The sequence below is a fragment of the Aptenodytes patagonicus genome, chromosome 6 (genome assembly GCF_965638725.1).
Source record: "Aptenodytes patagonicus chromosome 6, bAptPat1.pri.cur, whole genome shotgun sequence".
Lineage (NCBI taxonomy): Eukaryota > Metazoa > Chordata > Aves > Sphenisciformes > Spheniscidae > Aptenodytes > Aptenodytes patagonicus.
Genome location: NC_134954.1, coordinates 10,614,115 through 10,633,872, shown reverse-complemented (window position 1 = coordinate 10,633,872; position 19,758 = coordinate 10,614,115). Strand labels below are relative to the sequence as shown.

Below are 19,758 nucleotides of genomic sequence, written 5' to 3'. Positions count from 1 at the left end.
AGGAAAATGGAGTGCTACTTTCTTTGGTGGCTTATCTACCAAAACTGTGACAGAAGATAAACGGCTGCAGTCCCCGCAGTACTCCTGTCTCGTGCCTAGTCCTCTCTTCCTAACATCCCTTTCGATTTTCTTTTCCTTCAGCCTCTGTCTGTCAAATTGATGCATTTCCCTGCCTGGCATCCTACAGTCCCTGTAAATTACAGCTGGTTTGAAGAGAGTTCATGACTTGCTCTGGGAACTCCTTCCCAGTCTGAAGTGCCTTCAGCTGGAGACAGGCCTTGCCTCTGTTTTTCTTTCCCTGGTAGAGTTCAGGGGGGAGGTCCAGCCCGCTCGTGTGAGCGGGTGTGTGCTTGTGTGACTTCCAAATCCTTGCTAGAAGCCTGAGGTTGCACACGCAGTCCCTTCTGCTATGCTTTGGCCGTTAGGGCTTTGCAGGCTTGTGTGCAGGTGGAACAGGAACCTGTGAGTCTGCCACGGGGTTGGAAGCTCAGCGGTGGTCCTGGGTGAGGTTGGATACTGGCTGCTGAGATGGTCCCTTGTGTCAGCCACTCAGTTGGAAGCCCCATCCAGCCCAGGGGTTTTGAGAGTAACCCTGTCATTGACGTGTCTGAAAAATTAAACTATCGGGGATTTTTATAATTGAATAAAGAATTTGAATAAAAGAAACTGGAGATATTTTTTGGGGGGAGAAAGGTAATGTCTATTTTCTTCCATCTCTGCAGGACATTGCCCGCCTCCTACAACAGAAAGAACTGCAGGAAGAAAAAAAGCGCAAGAAGCACTACCCAGAATCCCAGGGACACACAGTCTATGAAGATAGCTATTATGCAGAAAATGGAGGTACGTTTCTGCTCGATAAAGGATCAAGATCATGGCAGTATAGGTGAACCTGGTGACTTGGCAACTCCGTTTAGGAGATCTCCCTTATCCTACAGTCCTGCATTCAGCACTGTGGCATTGGATCAGTTTCCAGGGTCAGGATCAGACTTTATTCTGGAATCAGGAAATATTAAAAAAAAAAAAAGTGGAGAAGACACTTTTAACTTTTGATGTCCTATAAGATGGCCTAAAGGACAGGGGTACGGTAGGGTGTGTGGTGTGTGTATGCACAAGCACACCCATGCATGCATGTTTTCAAAGGGCTTGTGGAAAAAGGCAGTAGCTGGTGGTACTGATAAGCCACAGTTACTTCTGTGTAACACCACAAGCGTGCGGGGGAGAAATTCGGATGCAATTCCATGGTTGCATTCAAAGAGAAACAGTTCTGTGTGCTCATCTGTGATGCTGGCACAGCTACGTGTGTAAAGGAATAAATGCTGGTTCATGGAACAGCCTTTCAAAAATAACTCCTTGCAGGTATGTATCCAAGCATTAAAATTAGCACTACTGCTTTGAATGACTTACTGAATAACAAGGTCATCTCCACAGAATGTCTCTGCTGTGATTATCATCTGGGACTGTATGTTGTGGAAAAGATATGACCCGTAGCGCTGTATTGCTTTCTCTTGGTTGGCTTTTATGATTGAATACAGACCTTTAAATTGGGAGGAGAGAATCAGGGTGTGTTTAATTATGGAGCAATCTGGGGATGGCTTTGCTGTGCACTGGTGGTGGCTCTTGTGTTCTTTCTTCAAAAAAATGTGGTGGGGAAGAGACGGGCTGCTTTTGATTAACAGATTGTGAAGATGAAGATCAAACCTCTTATTTCTCATTTTAACATCAATGCTATTGGCGATTTTAAATGTATTTTATTTGAACTTACACAAAGTATTTTAGTTTCAATTGGGAAGAAGTTCAAGGATAGCCAAGAAAACACAAAGCAGTAACCAAGTGGAAACTTCATGACCACAAGTCCAGCTACGTGTACAGAGCTGGGAAAGGCTTTGATCTTGGAGCCTTATGGACAACCCACACTTCAATTTTTCAGAATTAAATGGGACAAGTCCCTGGAAAAAATACAATATAGGTAATAGTGTTGCCATGCAGAGATGGTGGGACAGGATGGATTTTTATAACAGAAATCAGCTGACAAAAGCCTGTGACTCTGAACTGATACTGTTGTGTGGATTTGGAGAGCAGGGTATCTTGTGGGTCTAATTTTTCTTCCTGCAATAATCTGTAGTCTCAGAGGTGAGGTAGAAGGTGTTTTGCCTGACCATTCATAGTAGTGCTGCTCTTGATCCTTGCTCCTTAAAAACTAGAAAGGACTGGAGTGGATTTTGATGCCTGGATCATCTAGTCCATTGATCTGGAACCTCTTAAATACTTGGGTACTATCTGATTAGGCTTCAGCATCCTCGGTTTGTATCACCTTCATTACTTGTGAACTTAAACAAAAAAAGCCCTGGCTTTGTTTGGGTTTTAGTCTGTCTTGAGACTGAATGAAAATTTATCCACATCCAGGAGGAGTGTGGATTAGGGCTATTACTCCAGAGCAATCTAAGCTCTTAAAGTGGAAAAATAAACATGAAAAAAGGCAGAGTTCCTCCCAGAACTGTCTGTGCCATGAAAAACATTTCTGTATTCGCTCAGTCACTAGCTGCTTGAGAGAGTAACACCAGGACCTAAAGAGTGTTTACACGGCCCCTGTGGAAGGTGCCGCAGGAACCGGTGCCTGCTGAGGAGTTAATCGCCCTGAGATACCCCAAAAGCAAACCCTCTGCTCAGGCTGTCTGGCATGGCTGCATTACCTGCAGCGATCCTTTCCCAGCACGGCCATGCTTTGCTATTTCATGATCTCCTGCTCTCTGCTGCTGTATTTATTGAGCTTTCCTTAATGACAAAATTGAATTAATTCTTAGACCCTTGTTAGTATTGTTCAAAAACTGACTTGCTTTCAGGCTCTGGTCTCCGTTGTTCAGTAAGTCACTTAGACTGTTTTATTGGATATTTGTTTTCTGTAAGTTGTGCAAACGATCTAAAACTGAACAGAAAAACCTACCAGTTAGCAGGAACTGCTTTGGTTACTCTTAAGTTCTTGGATTTTTAAAAATACACCTGTTCTGGATAAAAGTAACACAGAATTGTTTTCAGGGTGGGTTTTCTGTAGGGTATATTTTTGCTGGCTCTGAAAAAGTTTTTTCTGAATAGAATGACTTGAAGGGAACATTCAGTTTTGGTGGGTTTTTTCCTGAAATCTGGATGACGGTGAGGAAGGCAGAGCTATTTATTAAAACAGAATGCAGTTCATGTGCAGTGAAATCTATTTTAAATAGTTTTTAGATACTATAAAAAAAAGCTCAGCAGTGGAGAAGGAAAGTCTTACGCTGCTGTTTTTTTGGCTTGTTTTTTTGTATAGTTCTGTTTCAAATCAGCCTCTGCTTCAAGGAAATTTTTTTTTTCTTCAGAAATACGCCTTCATTCTGAAAAGCTGCTGTGGAGATAATAGTTCACTAAGTGCAATGATTTTTTCTTAGCAAATAAGTTGATTGGAAAATAAATTGATCAGGAGATTATATGCAGGTAGACTGCTGCATCCTCGTAGCTGTGTCAGGTTTATTACTGAAACTAAAAGCGAAGAAAATTTCCACCTGCTTTCTGGAAAGCACAGAGGAAACAACCCCACCAAGCTGCTGAGTAAGCGGCTTTTCCAGCTACATTGCTGAGGTCAGGAGCCTGGGTTTGCTGGGTTTTTTGTGAGGTCTTATCCTGCCCTGAAATTTCAGTAGCCCTCTCTGCAGTCAAAGCATAGATTTTTATTTAGGCAATGAAGAAGTGCAGGCCCTGAAACTTCTGGGTCTGCAAGAGATATGTGACAGTCTGTGGTGGAAGATATTTGGATGCTGCAGCTATCCTTCATCTCGTTCTTGCTTTTTTAAAAAAATAAAAAATATCCCATCCCACTTGCCTCTTTCTCTTCTGCTTTGTGTGGGTCTTCCCCCAGTTAGGTGAGGCTGTTTTTTCTGATGAAAAACCTTGTGCCTGAAGCCAGGGCAAGGCACCGGTGCTCAAAAACCAGGATCCAACCTGACCCTCTGCTTGGCCCCTCCTGGCCTTATGCTGCCCCCCCACCTCGCTGCCTCCCAGCCTCACCTGCATCTTGCGCCCTCCTTTGCAAGCCTTTCTCTGGTGGTTTCAGTATCCTGCAGCAGTGACGTGTCATCACCAGGAGATGAGCTGCTCTGCTGGCTGTTTTTTCAGCCCCAATGGCATCATTAAAAGTCCTTCATCTCCATACTGGCTTGTCCTTGTCTTAGGAGGTGCTTGGACACACTTTCGGGCTGGACCTGTGCTTTCTGCTCCAACCCCCTTGGCTCCCGTGGTGCCCTGCTGCTAGCCAGGCTGCCATTTCACTGTCCCCCGTTATATCCTGCAAGCGTTATATCCCCGTTACTCTTCTTTCTGATCCCGTCATGCTTTGCCTGCATTTTTAGCTTCTCCTTGCATCAAGCTCCTTCATCTGCATGCTGTGAGTCTGGCCTCGCTGAACCACCGTTAACCCCCGCACCACTAACCCGCTCGTTGTTTGTCCCCCTGTTGCTCAGAGCACCGCTGGGGTGACCCCAGAGAGCAGGTTTCTGAGCCTCGCAGGGCACGCAGTGGTGACAGGCGCACGCACCGAAAGAGAGAGCACCGAGAAGCGCCCTCGCCTTTGTCCAACGGTGCCTCCGAACATGAGCATTCCACCGCGGAGGATCATCGGAGGTCTCCTCAACTGAGTGAGGCCAGCAGTGGCCATCGGCAGGAGTGGAAATCAGCCAGCCAGGGAAGGTCCAGGAGACATCCCAGCCTTGACCTGGAAAGAGAGGCTGAGCACGGTGTCTATCATCACAGCAATAGCTCGGAGCTGCGGGAGAGGAGAGCAGCCGGCAGGGAGAAGGCTTGGAGACCTCTCAGTCTTAGCCTGGAGTCGGAGCATGGACTCGCAGACCAGGCGCAGCGCAGCAGAAAGCCAACAAAGCAAGATAGAGAAAAACACCTTCCTTTTCTTGAGATGGAACTGGAGGCTGAGCAGGACAGCTGGCATCGGGGCAGCAGCCCACTGGTGCGCCCTGAAAAACACAAATCTCGTCATCAGGGCCACTCGTCACACAGGATGGTGCATGACGAGAAGTTCTGTGATGCCAAATCTAGAGATGATCATAGGAGGGGTGGGGAGAAAGACTGCAAAATGGCAGGACGCAGGCAACACTCCCCCTCCCCGCATGCTGTGACCCAGGGGAAGGCTGGAGACTGCCGGCAAGACTCAGGTAACAAAGTGATGGGGAAGGTGTGCGTATGTGTGGGGATGGACCTCTGCACACCCCATCCTGGTGTCTGAAATCTGTGTTGTTTCCTTTGAAGTTGCTTATCTCCAATGTCCACCTGCAATGTGTACATGGTGAATCCTGCCCAGGTTTCTCCCTTATTTAATGAGATTCATCTTACCCATTAATATTCTTGCTCTGTTTATTTCTTGACATGTTCCATGGCATCAGAGAAGATGAGTAAGAAGGTATCGTTGGAAATGGTGCCCTTGGTATCCTGTATTTAAGAAAAAAACCAAACACAAAAAAAACCCCCAAAACAACCAACCAACAACCAGCTTTTGTTTTCATAATGTGTTTTGTGCTGTGGTCTCCTTGCACAGGGAAAAAAAAAAAAAAGAAGAAAACAACTTAGAAAAAACCAAATGTTATGATTACACTTGTATTTTGTTGATTTGGGATGCAGGGCTGTAAGTGGAGACAGTTTGCCTTAAGCACTAACAAGCCAGCCATTTCCATCCCCTTCTTATTGAAAACCCTGCTGGCAACATAATCGATTAACTTTGGGCAAAGTTCAGTAGTGGCACTAGGTGTCTGACTGGGCTCTGTTTCTAAGATGGGGTTCTTGCCAAATTCTGTGCAAGTGGATTTTTCTGGGAAACATGTACCTGTGTAGTTCTTGTTCAATAATACTTGGGGACTGGTGGGCTTTAAAGATCCAGATCCATCTTTCTGCTTTTAAAACCCCACTGGGGGTGGGGGTGACCTGTCTCTTAGTGAAAGTAGGAGTTTAGAGTCTTGGATCTATGTCTGTCACAGCATGGGAAACTTGTGCTTTAAGCCATCTAACTGGTCTTCACTTGGATAAGGTGGGGATGATAATGCGTGTCTGTCTCTGGAGATGCTGGGAGAATTATTCTTTGTCTTCGTCATGCAAAAGTTTTCTTTGGGGAAGTGGATGGTGTTAATCAGGCCTTTATATATAATCAGTAGGTTGTGATTTGCCCCGATACAATGTGGGTCCAAGTGACTCAAGATCCCATCACATTGAGTGAAAATAGCCAGAAGCTCACATCCTCTTCCTGTGGGCTGTGGTCATGGTGGGCTTCGTGCTCCCCTGAGTGTGGGTGGAAGTAATGTTTATTGTTGTCTTCTGAGCAAATGAAGCCTGGCACCGGTCAGTGTGTGAATAAAGCTCAGCCTCGGACTGGCCAGCAAACAATTCCTGGAAATTTACTTTTATTCTTCATAGAGGTAATGCTGTACAGGAGCCTGTTGGCCACACTTGTTCATTCCAGCATGGTAAAACTGTGTTTACCTTGACCTTGGAAGCACTGTGAATAACTTAACTCTGACCAAGCTGGTGCTTTTTGCCAGAATTTCTGTGCTGGCTAGAGACTGCAGCTCTTCACAGCTTGGATTGATCAAAGTGTGCTGGGAAAGGCCATGTCATATGCTTAACCATAACATGCCAGAGCTGAAGTTTTCTTCTTATGCTAAGATGGTTTGTAAGAGGGGTGTTAATTCCTTAAGATCATTGATCAGTTGATTCAAACAAAACAAAAAGCAGAAAACCCCACACGCTTCCTTTAATACCAGTAGAAGAGGTGGTTTCCTATTCCACAGTTTTATTCCAGGTTGATGCATAAAGTCTCTGGCTCTCTGCAGTTTGAAGTCTTTGGGATGCTTGGTGGAGTATGATGGTAGTTTGGTAGATGCACAGAAAATTTTTCAGTGTCAGTTGGTTACTTCATGTTTTTTTCCCTTGGTCTTATGAGATGGGAAGGAAACTGATAGGTGGCCCAGTAAGATGTAACAGGTATTCATAATAAACGTGTAAATGGTGTAGCTGGAGGCATGAAAGTTTTAAGTGAAACTTTCTGGGTTTGAGGTGGAAGAGAGACAGACATCTGGAGTGTTTGTGTACTTCGGACATAAAGCAGAAAGCTTATTTAGATGTCTGAGATGTCTGAACAATACAGTTCAGACTGCAGATGGAAGGAGAAGGGCATTCATTGTATGTGAGTGAAGTCATTCATTTTGTAACAGGGATACAGTGAGACTCCTTTAATGGCCTGGTGCAAATAGACTATGGAGAGACTCTCCAAATGCAACATTTTTAAATCACTTGGAGATGGTTTAACTTTAAATAAACAAACAAATAAAACTGTACTCAAAGCAAGAACTGAACCTTGTATGAACTTCAAAAATGTTTACTTGGCTGTTTTCTCACTATGAATTGTAAAATTCATGGGTCAGCCCACAGAAGAAATTGTCTGAAACCTCATGTGAGCCTGTCCCAGGCAACTTCTGCAGCCCATGCTGCTCCAGCGGTGTGGTCACAGACTCTGCTGTGCTCATAACAGATGTTGGGCTGCTCTCTGCTGCCCAGTTTTGCCAGTGTATCTGTATCAGCGCAGAGTGTGAAAAAATTATGATTCCTTTGCTAGCATCGCTTTGTCAGCAAAGACTGCTTCAAGGGACGTGGCCTCTTCTGCCATATAGTTGCATTTGTCATATAAGACATGGTGTATCAGATATTTCTATATGCATAGAGAAACCTCCCTAAGGTGTGTGCTGCACCTCAGCTAAAGGTACTCTCAAACCAGCTGTCTGGCAGGTACGCTGGTTCCCTTGAGTGGGGCTTTTGCAGGTGGCTGAGGAGATGGTGGGGATTTCCTTACCAAAGCATTTGGAAAACGGTTGAGTTGATTGTTTTCTCTCACAATTCTGTAGGCACTAAGTTGAGGGGGACGAAGCAAGCCATGTATGATACACCCCGAAGGGAACAGGAGTTGTCTGATGCAGAGATTGCTCGGAAGCTGCAGGAGGAAGAGCTCCTGGTAAGTAGAGAGGATGCATTGGTCAACTCAAAGGAACTAAGTTAACTTGTAAACCTTTTATATATGATGGTGACTTTAAGACCTAAGGTCTTGCTACTGTGCATTCTGGTCACTACCTTTGTCTCCCATACACACACATATGGAGTGACAGCTGGCATCCAGCCAGTAGAGCCCTATTTTCTGAAATAAACACCCAAAAATTAAATTATCAAAGCAGAGTGATATTAAACAAACACTTTCAGGTGGGTAAAGATGGCCTGTAGTCAGTGTGGTCAGCCCAGTGCCCATCTTTGAGAGGGCAGCAGGGTGGGCAATGCATTGTGGTGTGGCCTGGCAGATAGATGATGGCAAAACTCAGCTGAAAAGCTGAAATGACAGTTTGGTTTTGGGTTGCGAGGTAAGTATTGAGGTAGCTAAGTATATTTTGAGAGGATGGTAGCATATTTGTATAGGCACCTACTTGCCCTGCCCAGTATGTTAATGGCTATGAATAATTCAGAGGTGTTACTCTTTTGTCTCTGTCCCCCCCCCCCCTTTTTTTTTCCCCAGGCTAATGAGGCAGATCAGAAGGCAGCTCAAGTAGCCCAAGATGAGGTGAGCAAGAAGTCAAATGTCTGCAGTATTCCTTTATTTGTGGAAACTGCTAAGCCCCACTTGTCCCTTCTGACCCTCTAGTTGTTCGTTTCCCTCCTTGTAGGGGAAGCTCAGGGCTCCAGTGGGGTTTGCTCCTGGCTGGCTGTCATGTATATGCACAGGCTGGCCAAGCAGGGAGTCGTGCTGCCTGTTGCGACCATGGCAGAGGAAGGAAGTTCATGGCTGTGTAAGAGCATCTCTTGTAACTGAGCTCCAGGGGAGACTATCAGAGATGCTGCGAGATGAACTCCCCCATTGAAGGAAAAGGGATAAAGGGCAGAAAGGCTCTGCAAACACAGTTCTGGCAAATCAGGGATCCGCTGGGCATGCTGCATGTAGTCAGTCTTAATTCTGCCCTGCCGCTTGACTTCTGATCACAGATGGGTGAAATCCTGGCTATGCACCCTTCCCATTCAGCACCTGTCCATGGGAAAGGGTTTAAATAACTCAAACCTACAAGAGCAGTAAAACCATCTGACACACTCTTTGTATTTTCCCTTCTAGGAAATTGCCCGACTCTTGATGGCCGAGGAGAAAAAGGCTTTCAAGAAAGGGAAGGAGAGAGAAAAGTCTTCCTTTGAAAAGAGGAGGCACGATCAAGACTGGAAGGTATGTCAAGCTTCAGGAGGTGCCACAAATGAAGTGCTATACTGTTATTCCTACTTCCAGGGGGAGGTGAGGGTATGTGGTGAGAGCAAAAGGAATGATGCACTCTTGCATCCAAAGGATCTTGCTGCCTGTTATTCAGCTGCTTCCCAAGCCTTTTGGAGCCACCTCCTTGGTTACATGCTCTTTGGCTTCAGCCTCAAGCAAGGTAAGCCTTGGGCTCTGGCCTTGGAGGTTGGCGCTGGATGTCACAGCACCTTGTGGTCTTCCTCAAGCACTGTCAGTCCTCCTGGCACAGGACCTTCCCTCTGCTGAAAACCTGACTGTAGCAATAAAAGCAGTAGTTGGTTCTGTTCGTGCACCGCAGGTATAAGGACAGCGCAGCTGCTCCAGTTGTCACTGCTTCATAATAAAATTGGCTCTATAACGAAAGTATTGAGTATATCAAGCCTAGGTTTTTGTATGAGTAATACTACAGAGGCTTGGCTAGCCGGTGTGGAAGGTGATAGGAAACAGATTTCATGGCCTGCACTGGTAAGGTGCTAAAGGGGATGTTGTGTTAATCTTGGGGCCAGTTGGAGGTAGCTCTGTTTTCAGCCTCCTTACTCTGAGTGGTTGCAGGAGCACAGCTGTGTGCAGCTGGTCCCTCGTGCTCAGCCCAGCCATGTGCACAGTCATTACACGCTGACTTCGTTTGACCCCAGCTTTGGGACAGGTCCCCCAGCACTGTCTCATATTTAGAGCAAAAATTGATTTTTGGCTCAGCAAGGCTGAGTTTCATTTGCTGGAAACTAGTCCTGATACTGCTGTTTGCACGTGTCTGGCTGTAGTTAGGTGTGTGTAGAAACTGAGCACGAAAGGTCTGCATGGAGCTGTGGCAGCCTCAATGCACTGGCTGATGTCTTGCAAGGCGTGCAGATGAGCTGTTTTCCCTTCTTCCCATCAGCATGATGCAAGCGAGTCCACACGCTCGAGGTCAAAAGAAGGGCCTGAAACTCAGCGACACAAAGGCGACAGGTCTTCAAGGTGAGCTTGAACTGGCTGGTAAAAATTGGGAAATGCAGTTGGGAAGTTGCTCAGAAGCTGAGTCCTAGGGAGGAGTTGTGGGGTGACCAGCCTGACCCACCCACAAGGGGCTTGGTAGAGAGCAGAGGTTTTAGCACTGAAAAGAGATGAAAAAGCTGTGTGCCCAGAGCTCGTGAGGCGTTCGGTGACATGCGTCACTTGCTGTGCTCGTGGCATTTGTCCATATCTGTCTCCATGCCTGGCGCTGACAGAGATTGATGAGCTTGTGCAGTGACATTTGTTAAATGGGCAGAAAAACATTGAGAGGGTTAAAGAGCTTCTGGGGATGTGAAACCAAATGTCATCTCTGGGCAGGAAGGTGTAATCACAGTGCATTTGCACAGCTGCTCCCTTGGGTCCTTGCTCCCAGTTAAGCCCTGTACGCTGCTCCCGCTGCTGCATGTGAACACCTCTGTGTAAGCAAGTACGTTGTGCTTTGGGGTACCTCATCCCAGAGCTGGTGGGAACGTGCTGTAGCCCAGTGCTGCTTCTGAATCACTTGGTACCCTGGCCTGGTGCTCCTCATGAGGGACTGAACCCTGGAGGTGACCCCAGTGGCTTTGATTACCAATCCAGCTATGAGCCTAGAAATTCTTGTTGAATTCGCAAAAGAAACAACAAATGAGGTATGCAGGTGGAGACTAAGAGATCTTAAGATACTCTGGGATTAAAACTGGGCAAGCATTAAAGACTTTATAAATGTTGCTCTTTTGCAACATTGTGAAGTTTGCATCAGACTTCATAATGGAAATTCTTTGTTTCCTGACAAATTGAAACCATTATTAAATGAAAGTGGTCCATGAGAAGTAGTAAATACTGTGCATTTCTCACTGCAGAAACAGTAACGAGCTGTGCTTGGAGGAGCTGGTCTGCATGTGGGCAGTCTGGGCCAGAAAGTTTGCATCAAACTGAATGGGACAGACCAGGCAACTGAGATGTTGCTTTTGCCATGCTGTTATGCCTTTGAGTTTTTTTTCCCAACACTTCTTTTCCACTGTGCTTGGCAGGTCACAGCCTCTCCTCGATGACTTTGAACACACTCGGTATTACACAAGCCAGCCCAGCTCCTTGCGCCAGATCCCCAAACCTGAGCACTCTCCTAAAGGTAGGATCAAGCCCATGGTTGCCCCAGCACTTGGGTTATTGTGGGCTGTTTTCCTCAAATAAGCAGCCTGCAGGACAGGATGTTTGAAAGAGATGCTATAATAGAGAGGAGGAATGGATATTATTGCCCCAGCAGGCGGGTGACTGGTCAGTGTTCGAGTTGTACTTGCTGTGCATGTTGCAGGCTGAGAGACTAAAAAGCTGAATTGGTTTGCCTTGAGTTTGTCAAACTGCTCTCTGCACATCCTCCATGATCTCTTAATGATGAATGACTAAATCCAGGCAGCAAATGAAGGAGAAATAACATGAAGACAATGACATGATGGATTTTAGGTGACTCACTAGTATCAGACAATCCAATATAAGACAAAACCTTGCAGTATCACCTGTCTGGCGGGCAGATGGAATGATCAGACAGAAGCTTGTCCTGAGAACAGGCTTGTTTTGTTCTTGTAGCATCTCGGCACTGCTTTGTTGGCTTGTTTCCTGAAATCACTTGGCACAAGAGCAGTATGGTTAGGGTCACCCCCCCAGTTTTTTAAATCTGAATGCCAATTGTCTGCGTTATCTGTCGAGTCTCTGGGGATGGAAAGGGGCAGCCAGAGTTCGACTCGATCGCTCGGATTTCTTCCAGCTCCACTGATTGGCTTAGATGCGGACAGTTTACTTCCCAAAATTTAAAGTTTGGGAAACTTTAAAAAGGAAACTTTTGTGCTCTGTCTTCATCAAACAAGCTGGAAAGTTGATGGCACTTTATAAGAGTCTGTAAGCCCAGTGTTCATTCCGTTTCCTTTAGTGAGACTGTGCAGTGTGGCTGCAGTGCTGTTCGCAGCCTAGAAGAAATGCGAATGTCTGCCTCTCTTGTGGACCTATCCTTCCTTTTGCTTGAGTAATGTAACATACAGTTCCCATTTTGGCATTTGACTTTACCAGTACCCTGGAAGTCACGCAGACATCCAAGAGGGCAGGACAAGTAAAAGATGACTGCAGGTAGTATTTTCTCCACCAGGATCTATCCTTACAGAGTTTTTTCTTTTTGTTTTGCTTTCCAGGTTCCCGTAGGAAGCAGTAAACGGTGCTAGCCTTTGCTTTGGTACTGACTCTTCTGTAGCAAACATTACTGGAATTGCCAGGCAACTTCTCGATTCCTTAACCCTATGGGGAGGTACAGCCTCCGCTCCCAGGATCTCCTCTTTAAGTGTCATTACATTAATAAGGAACACTTTTTCGTTTCAATTTCTTACTCGTATGTGATCACTTAAGCAGTGCAGTATAATCTAGCCGCCACTGAGCTGTGTGAATCAACTAGCTGACTTAACAGCTCCCTCTTATATTCTTTTGAGGCTTTCCTTTTATTTTTATGCTTTGGCTGGAGCTTTGACAAATAGGACAAATAGAGATGCATGTACAACAGGGAGGAAAATCTAAGATACGAGCTGGGTTACGGCAATCCAGCAGAATATCAGAAGTACAAGTCCTTTCCGTATTAGGATGACTTAGCAAAAAGAGTTAAAGAGGAAATGTGTTTCTTCCTGTGCTGGATAAGACGTCTGAGCCAACCTGACAGTCGTGCTAGCTTGCAGGAAGGAGAGAGGATCTTCATAACATACACCAGCAAAAGCCAGAACCTGGGACTGGTGAGGAAGAAATTGCCTATAGAACAAAATTTCTTAACTGCTGTATTTCTTTCTAGGGTTTCCAGCAATCTTGGGTGGAGCGTGTAACCAGGCATTTAGCTCCAGGATATAAGATAGAACAGTTAAGAGGAAAAACAGTTTCAACTGAAATTAGACCTTGTGTGCATGACTTTTTAAGACATGCCAGGGAGTTGATGAAGCTGTGAGTTGTGGATTGGGAAGAATCATACAAACAGATTTAAATGCCTGAAGGGACCTCTGTGGTCACCTGGTTTGAGCGTCAGTGTGGAAGAAGCCAAGGAATTTCACTGAAGCCAAGTAGGAACTACTGTAACTCCTTCCTTAGCTGCTGATGCACTTGAGTACAGTAACTTGTGTCTGAACCTGCATGTGTCTTGGAAACATGGGACTGAAGGAGGGCCATATGGGTACTGAGCACTGAATCCAAAATCTACTATTACAGGCACCTTTGAGCTAGACACAGAGTGCTGAACGGCTCATGCAATGTCTGTGCTCACTGCCTCCCCTCTACACTGCTCCGTCCAGCATCCTAAGCAGACTCCAGTCAGGATAAAACTATTGCTCTCTAGGGCATAGCAGGGTCTGCAAGTTTAAGTTGTCTGTATAGATTTGCCCATGCAGTGATTTTTTTTTTTGGATGGCTTGTTTTTCCTCCACTCTTTGAAAATCATTCTTCTCTTGCACAAACAAGTAGCCTTGTCCCTTGGCCTCCTCTCACTTCAATTCTTTTGTCTTTTTAATCTTTTTTTTTGCTGGTTTTTTTTTTTCAAGTGCATTTTTAAACAACAAAGCTGAGCATCTGGACGCTGGCTTGGAGTCTGTTCAACCAGTACAGGCTAATTATTCGTTTGCCAGTCCAGTTCACGGCAGCAAGCCTGGCTGTGTTGCCCCTGCAGCCCAGCTTTCTTACTGCCCGGCACTGAGCCTGTCCCACCACGCTCTGTCCTCTGCTGGCAGCTGCAATTCTGCTGCTGGCTTTGCTGAGGAGGGGAGGCAGAGCCGTGACTGTACTTGTCCTCGCCACCAATCTGCCTGGGAAAGGAGCCTGACAGCTCTGTAGAGCTTTGTGGAGAGCATGTGCTGGCGTGGAGGACTGATAGGAAATCGAAAGAGATCATGGCTCCCTGCTCTTGCACTAATTGACAATTCAAGCCCTAAGGCAGCTGTAAGGCTTTAAGCTTGGCTGTTGTCCTTGGTCAGGATAGTTACAGAGACAAATCACAAGGAAGACAAGGCAACTCCTCCTTCACATAAGTTACAAGGGCATGTTTAATATCACAGCACGAGCCCATGCCTTGCCTTGACCAACAACTCAAACTTCCATCTCCTACCCCCACTGGGATGCTGGCAGCAGTTCACTACCTGTGAAGAACCAGTTAACTCCCAGTAGACCTCTGCGCCAGGCGTACACTAGCTAAAAATGTTGTAACATAGGACTTTGTGCATCGGCAGCATCCCTTAGCTGCGTACCCTTGCTTCCAGACCATGAGCTTGCTCACCTGCATGAACCCTTAAGTGACTTGCAAGCTCTTACTTGCTTGCTGCTGCTTCTCAGGAAATATCCCAGCCAGCGGCTAGATTTTACTGTCCTTGCCTTGTTCCCTCTTCTAGTTCCATCTTTGTCCATTCAGAAGTGTTAACATTGTCTTAAAGGATCTGGAAAAAAACCAATATAGACTGTTTTTTTTTTATTTGGTAACTTGGGCCAATGTGGCAACCTCATTTGCAATGACTTTATTTTGTAAGAATTTATTTTTATATTTCATGTAACAGTCAAAATTTCTACTGCTGAAAATGCCTTTTTTTTTTTCCTGTGGGTTTTTCCCCTCCATTGCCATCAGAGTATTTATTGTTGTGAAATGGATGCCTGGTGGAGTTTTATGAACTAATACTTTCTACAAACACCACAGTCCAGGCCCTGCTGCTTGTATCATCTGGTGCACTTGCGAAAACTGGATGGGGAAAAATCCTGCCAAATTGGAAAGTGGTTGTGCTTTGTACGCACTGTGCATGGGGGAAAAATGGTGACCCTCTGCACAAGGCAAGGGGAAATCGCCAAATAGGAATTCAGCCCTCCCTGGGCCTCTGTAGCTGGCTGTGATGGGCTTTCTTGCACTGCAGTTGGCTGATGTAACGTCTGTCTTACTCTAATCAGAAAAGTCGTGAAGGCCCTGAGCCCACTGGCATCTGAAGAACCTATTGATTCAGGAGGGATGCTTGGGACTATCCAAGTTGTTGACTTCAGTGGGAGTGAGTGGAAATGATATGAGAGAAAACGCTAGTTGATTTTATTTCGAAGCTGGGTAAAGTCTGAAGAACACCTCAGTACCTACTCTGTGGAGCTGCAAGATCTCCTTAGTGGCTGCCTCGGGCCAGCCAAAGCTCTCCAGCCATGGCACCAAGAGCCCAAGGGAAGGATCCCAGGAGCATCTGCTGCTTCCTTGGATGCCTTCAGGGAGTGCTGAATGCTTTATGGGCTGCTTTGCTCTATATCCTCCCTTAGTCCTTACCTTTTTATTCTTACTCCCTAGCTTTATTCGTTTGCTGTCCCTTGTAAGTGTTTCGCCTGTCTTATTTTTCCATAGCCCTTGTGAAAAGGGGGGCCCTGAAGTTATGTTAGAAGGGGCTGACACCTATTGAGAGACAGAAATGCTAGGAATGGTAGCTGAGGAAAGCATGTAGTAAATGAGGTATAAACAGAGCAATTGTTCATCTAATACACCTTGTGGGCCTCATGCAGTCAGCAGGTTAGAGACTTCCTGAGGCAAAGGCTGCAACTGGACTTGCATGTTTAGTAACCCCTTCTGGCAGGAGATTCCATGGTCCCACTGAAGTCAGCAAGAGTTAAGATCATGGATGAACAAGGAGCCAATTCATCTTGGGGCTCAGCAGCCACGGTTCTGCTGAGAGTCAAGGAGGTGCAGCTTGTGTAGGCGAGATGCAAAGTCAGCACCTTGCACGTGAGTCCCTGGAAAGAGGCACAATGAAGTTGATCTTTTAAAACAATCGGAGCAATATTTCCTTTCTGTGACAGAAAAATGTTTAAGTAACTTTGTTTTTTCCTTGTCTTCTCTTGCCAAGTTTCAGTAGCTCTGCCTATGGTTTTGCTCTGGATTCAGTAGCGTGTCGGAGCCTTTGCTGGGACCCCTGCCCAGGTCATTCAGGTCTCGCATCCCTTTTTGACTCTGTGCATTAACAAGGCAACAGGCACCGCATGGAAAATTCATCACCGTGAAATCCTGGCACTTTCTAATCTCCATAGTAGGCACATCTCACCAGCAAGAGCCCTCGCCACCTCCTTACCTCCGTCCGAAGCACAATGGTCTGCAGAAGAGAGGTCGGGCAAACCCGAGTGATCGTGCCTTACATGCAGGGGTACTCGACGTCTTCAGCAGGCTGATCTGAGTCACCTTGCTATGAAACACTGTCTTAATGTGGACTGTACAGCTTCCTGCAGTGAGAAGCGGTTGTCACATGGATAGATCCAACAGGTTAATCTCATCTTTTTTAAAGAACTTCATGGTTTTTAACTTAGTGGGGGTGGGAAAATACTGGCTGTTAGGGGATAGATGAAGTCTCATCATTGAATTTCTCCTCTTGGGGAGGGAGGGCAGAAGTTACAAATGCTGCAGTCTGCTTCACTCTGTAAAAGGGATCTTGTATGTACAGTATTTTTATATCTCTGCATTCCCACCTGTCAGGATGTGAATCAGGATTAATAACATTCTCTTACTTAGGGGGGAAAAAAAGGATTTTTATTTTTACAGTGCTAGACCTTTGTGCATTTTTATTTTGTGCCAAATTACAGCCGCTGTTACATTCTAGTGTTTTCATTCAGTTTATTGCTATTGATCAGTGTGTATATTATATATTTTTATTATCAAGGTTTTTATTTTAATTCATATTAACCTGTATGCAAACTAACTGTGGATTGCTAATTTATATATAAAGGGGAGCACTTGGAGACAGCGTGAGGATTCCCCTACTTAGTTTACACTCTTGTAATCTAGTGCAGCCAGTCCATTCTGTGTAAGAAGCAATGAGTTTCATGATCTCCTGAGCGTCTTGTCACCCTGAGCAGATTGATCCTGCTGTTCCTCCAGGCAGCACTGACACTGCAAGGCTGCGTGAGATGCAGTAGGAGACGAAGCACAGCTCGTAGCATGGACTGATGGGTGGCCGAGCTCTCTGCTGTCCTGCTCCTGGCAGTGATGCCAGGGAGGATGCTGCAGCAGGAATTCCCATCTGGGGGTGACTGTGAGGGTTACTCTGCCCTATATCCTTGCCCAGCTGATGGACAGTTTTGGTTTTGCCCCACTCTCTCAAGATGCTCAGTGCTTAGTTTTGCAGCTGCTTTGGGAGGTGGGTGTGGGATACAGCGCTGAGGCACAGCAGTGCCCCTCGCATGAAGCATACCACAGGCAGCTTGTCTCTTTTTTTTTTTTCTTTTTTTCAGAGGACAGGCATAAACCTACAGAGATCCCAGTTTACTCTACTCTTTACAATACGTGCCGTAGCACATTTCTGACTGTGCAGCACTGCCATGGAGGCTCTGGCTGTGCTGCACACAAGTGCCGCTTGGACTGCTACGCCCAGGTCAGGCTGCAGGACACAGGTTTTTGCGTTGAGAAGCTGCACTGCCCTAAGCTTCTGGGCTGGAGATACCATCAGCCACCTCCTCCCCATGAGCAGCACAGGGCAAGGCTTAGCTGTGCAGTTTGGGCTCTTCCAGGAGAGTCCCAGAGAAGATGGTGGCACACACAAATTAGTATTTTCTACTTCACGGTAAACAAGTTCCACTGTATCAGTGTGCACTCTTAAGTAGACTCCACGGTGTGTCTCCCGCTGCATCTCTGCACTGCAATATAGTTAACTGCCTCAGAGAAATAACTGCAGTTGTCTCATTTAGCTCTTCAGGATAAACTCTTAGCCTGTTTAAATATTGGCCGTGCGATGAGATGGATTAGTCAGAAGGCTTAAATTCTTCAGAGCTGCAAGTGTACCCTGTGTTGCAACAGCTAATCCCTAAGTATAAATTGCGCACTGACAATAATCCGTCTATGCAAGCCTAGGTTTTTTCTTATTTTTGACTGTTCACTCTATAATTTTATCAGGTTTGGCATAGAACTTCTGAATGACATTTAACCAAAGTATCATGTCTCTGTGTGTATAGCATGTTTTGCTTCATACTCCTGAATTCTCATTGAATGTAAAGGGATCACTGCCTTGCCCCATTTTGTTCAATAAACCGCTGTATTTTGTTATCCACCACATCCTTCTGTCCCTCCATGTGCTTTTCTGGGAATACTGAAGTGGGTTACACAAGAGCAGGAGAAAACAGCGCTTCGTTCCACCCTTGGCTGCTGGAGCTTAGCTTCTTCTACCAATAATTATGTTCTTCCAATGTAATAGATGTAGCAAAACAACAAATTTGTATTTAATTTGATTATTTTGTGGCCAGAGAGATGGAAAAAAAGCTGTGTAATATCTTGGAAAGGATCTGGACTGTTTCATTTCCTGAGACTGTGATACTGAAAAATAAAGCAGTGTAATTATTTGCAAGGGTAGGATACTTTTTTTTTTCTTCTTTGTTAACATAGCTTTTTAATTTGAAAAAAGCCTGCTTGAAGCTTCCCAAGAACACCTCACACCTACAGTGGTGGGATGGAAGGCAAGAAGGAAACATGGCAAATGCCCTGTGACTGTCTTCAAAGGCATGAGCTGAGGATGCAGCCACATGCAGCTCAAACATGAGCAGAGATGAAGCCATTTCCATGTCACAAATTCAGCTGGTGACAGAACATGCTAAAATAAGGGGGAGGATACTAAATACAAACTCCAGATCTTGAGTCCAAACTGTAAACCTTTCTTAAATGTTTATTTACTCATTTCCCTCTGCTTGCCAAGTGTAACCATTGCATGGGGGAGCAGAGAGCCCTTTCACACCCCACTGCTGGGTGCACGAGGCTGTCCCGCCGGGGGCTTGCTTTCCCCAGGGGCTGGGTTGGTGCAGGAGTGCTCTTGACTCCACCCGAGTTCAGTTTTGGGCTTGATTAGGGGCTGTGTCACAGCACTACTCCAGTGCTTTCAGATGCCTTTACATCATCTTTACCTCCTACCAACTTCATCTCAGAGTCCCTTAGGTACTAGCAGGGAGTGGAGGTAGGGACCAGCAAAACAGTTAGAAAATTTAAAATACTAGGACATGGTTAGCAGTGGAAGAGCCTGGTTGTAAAAACAGGGCACGCGGAAGTGCCAAGAGCTTTGCCAACTTAGAGTTTATTGCAGCCTCTCGTCTGAAGTGACTGGGTTGGTCTGTTTGCTTTGAAAGGCCTCTTTCATGCCAACCTTGGCAATTGGTTAAGTGTTAGTCTGTGGTGGGAGGGGGGCCAGCTGGAGCCCTGAGTAGCATCTTTCACCTGCTGCTGGAATGCACACAGAGGACTGTATGTGGGAGCCACAAAAGGAACATTGAAGAGCTGTTGGGGACTTTTTTTTTTTCTTTTTTTGCTGTATCAGAGGAATTGCTGATCTTTGGGTTTCCAAGTCACATGCAGCTCTCAAACTGTATGGACATCGGTGGTGATCCATTGTGCCATTGGTGATGGATCCAGGTTTCTCAGGTATCCTCCAACCGTGAGAGAAGATAAGCCAGCAGAGACT

The 19,758-nt window shown here is 45.8% G+C and overlaps 1 protein-coding gene across 2 annotated transcripts in view; it reads left to right on the top strand.

Annotated features, from left to right (window-relative positions):
- Positions 1-18,657, top strand: part of CCDC50 (coiled-coil domain containing 50) — a 44,829-nt gene extending 26,172 nt beyond the window's left edge. Inside the window, exons 5-12 of one of the 2 annotated variants that reach the window (XM_076341085.1) lie at positions 723-840; positions 4,485-5,189; positions 7,923-8,029; positions 8,579-8,623; positions 9,167-9,271; positions 10,215-10,294; positions 11,341-11,438; positions 12,490-18,657. In XM_076341085.1, coding sequence (XP_076197200.1) covers positions 723-840; positions 4,485-5,189; positions 7,923-8,029; positions 8,579-8,623; positions 9,167-9,271; positions 10,215-10,294; positions 11,341-11,438; positions 12,490-12,509 — 1,278 coding nt within the window. In that variant the 3' untranslated portion in view covers positions 12,510-18,657. The remainder of the gene's footprint in view (positions 1-722; positions 841-4,484; positions 5,190-7,922; positions 8,030-8,578; positions 8,624-9,166; positions 9,272-10,214; positions 10,295-11,340; positions 11,439-12,489) is intronic. The other variant, XM_076341086.1, reaches the window with a different exon arrangement.
- The last annotated feature ends 1,101 nt before the right edge of the window (positions 18,658-19,758 follow it).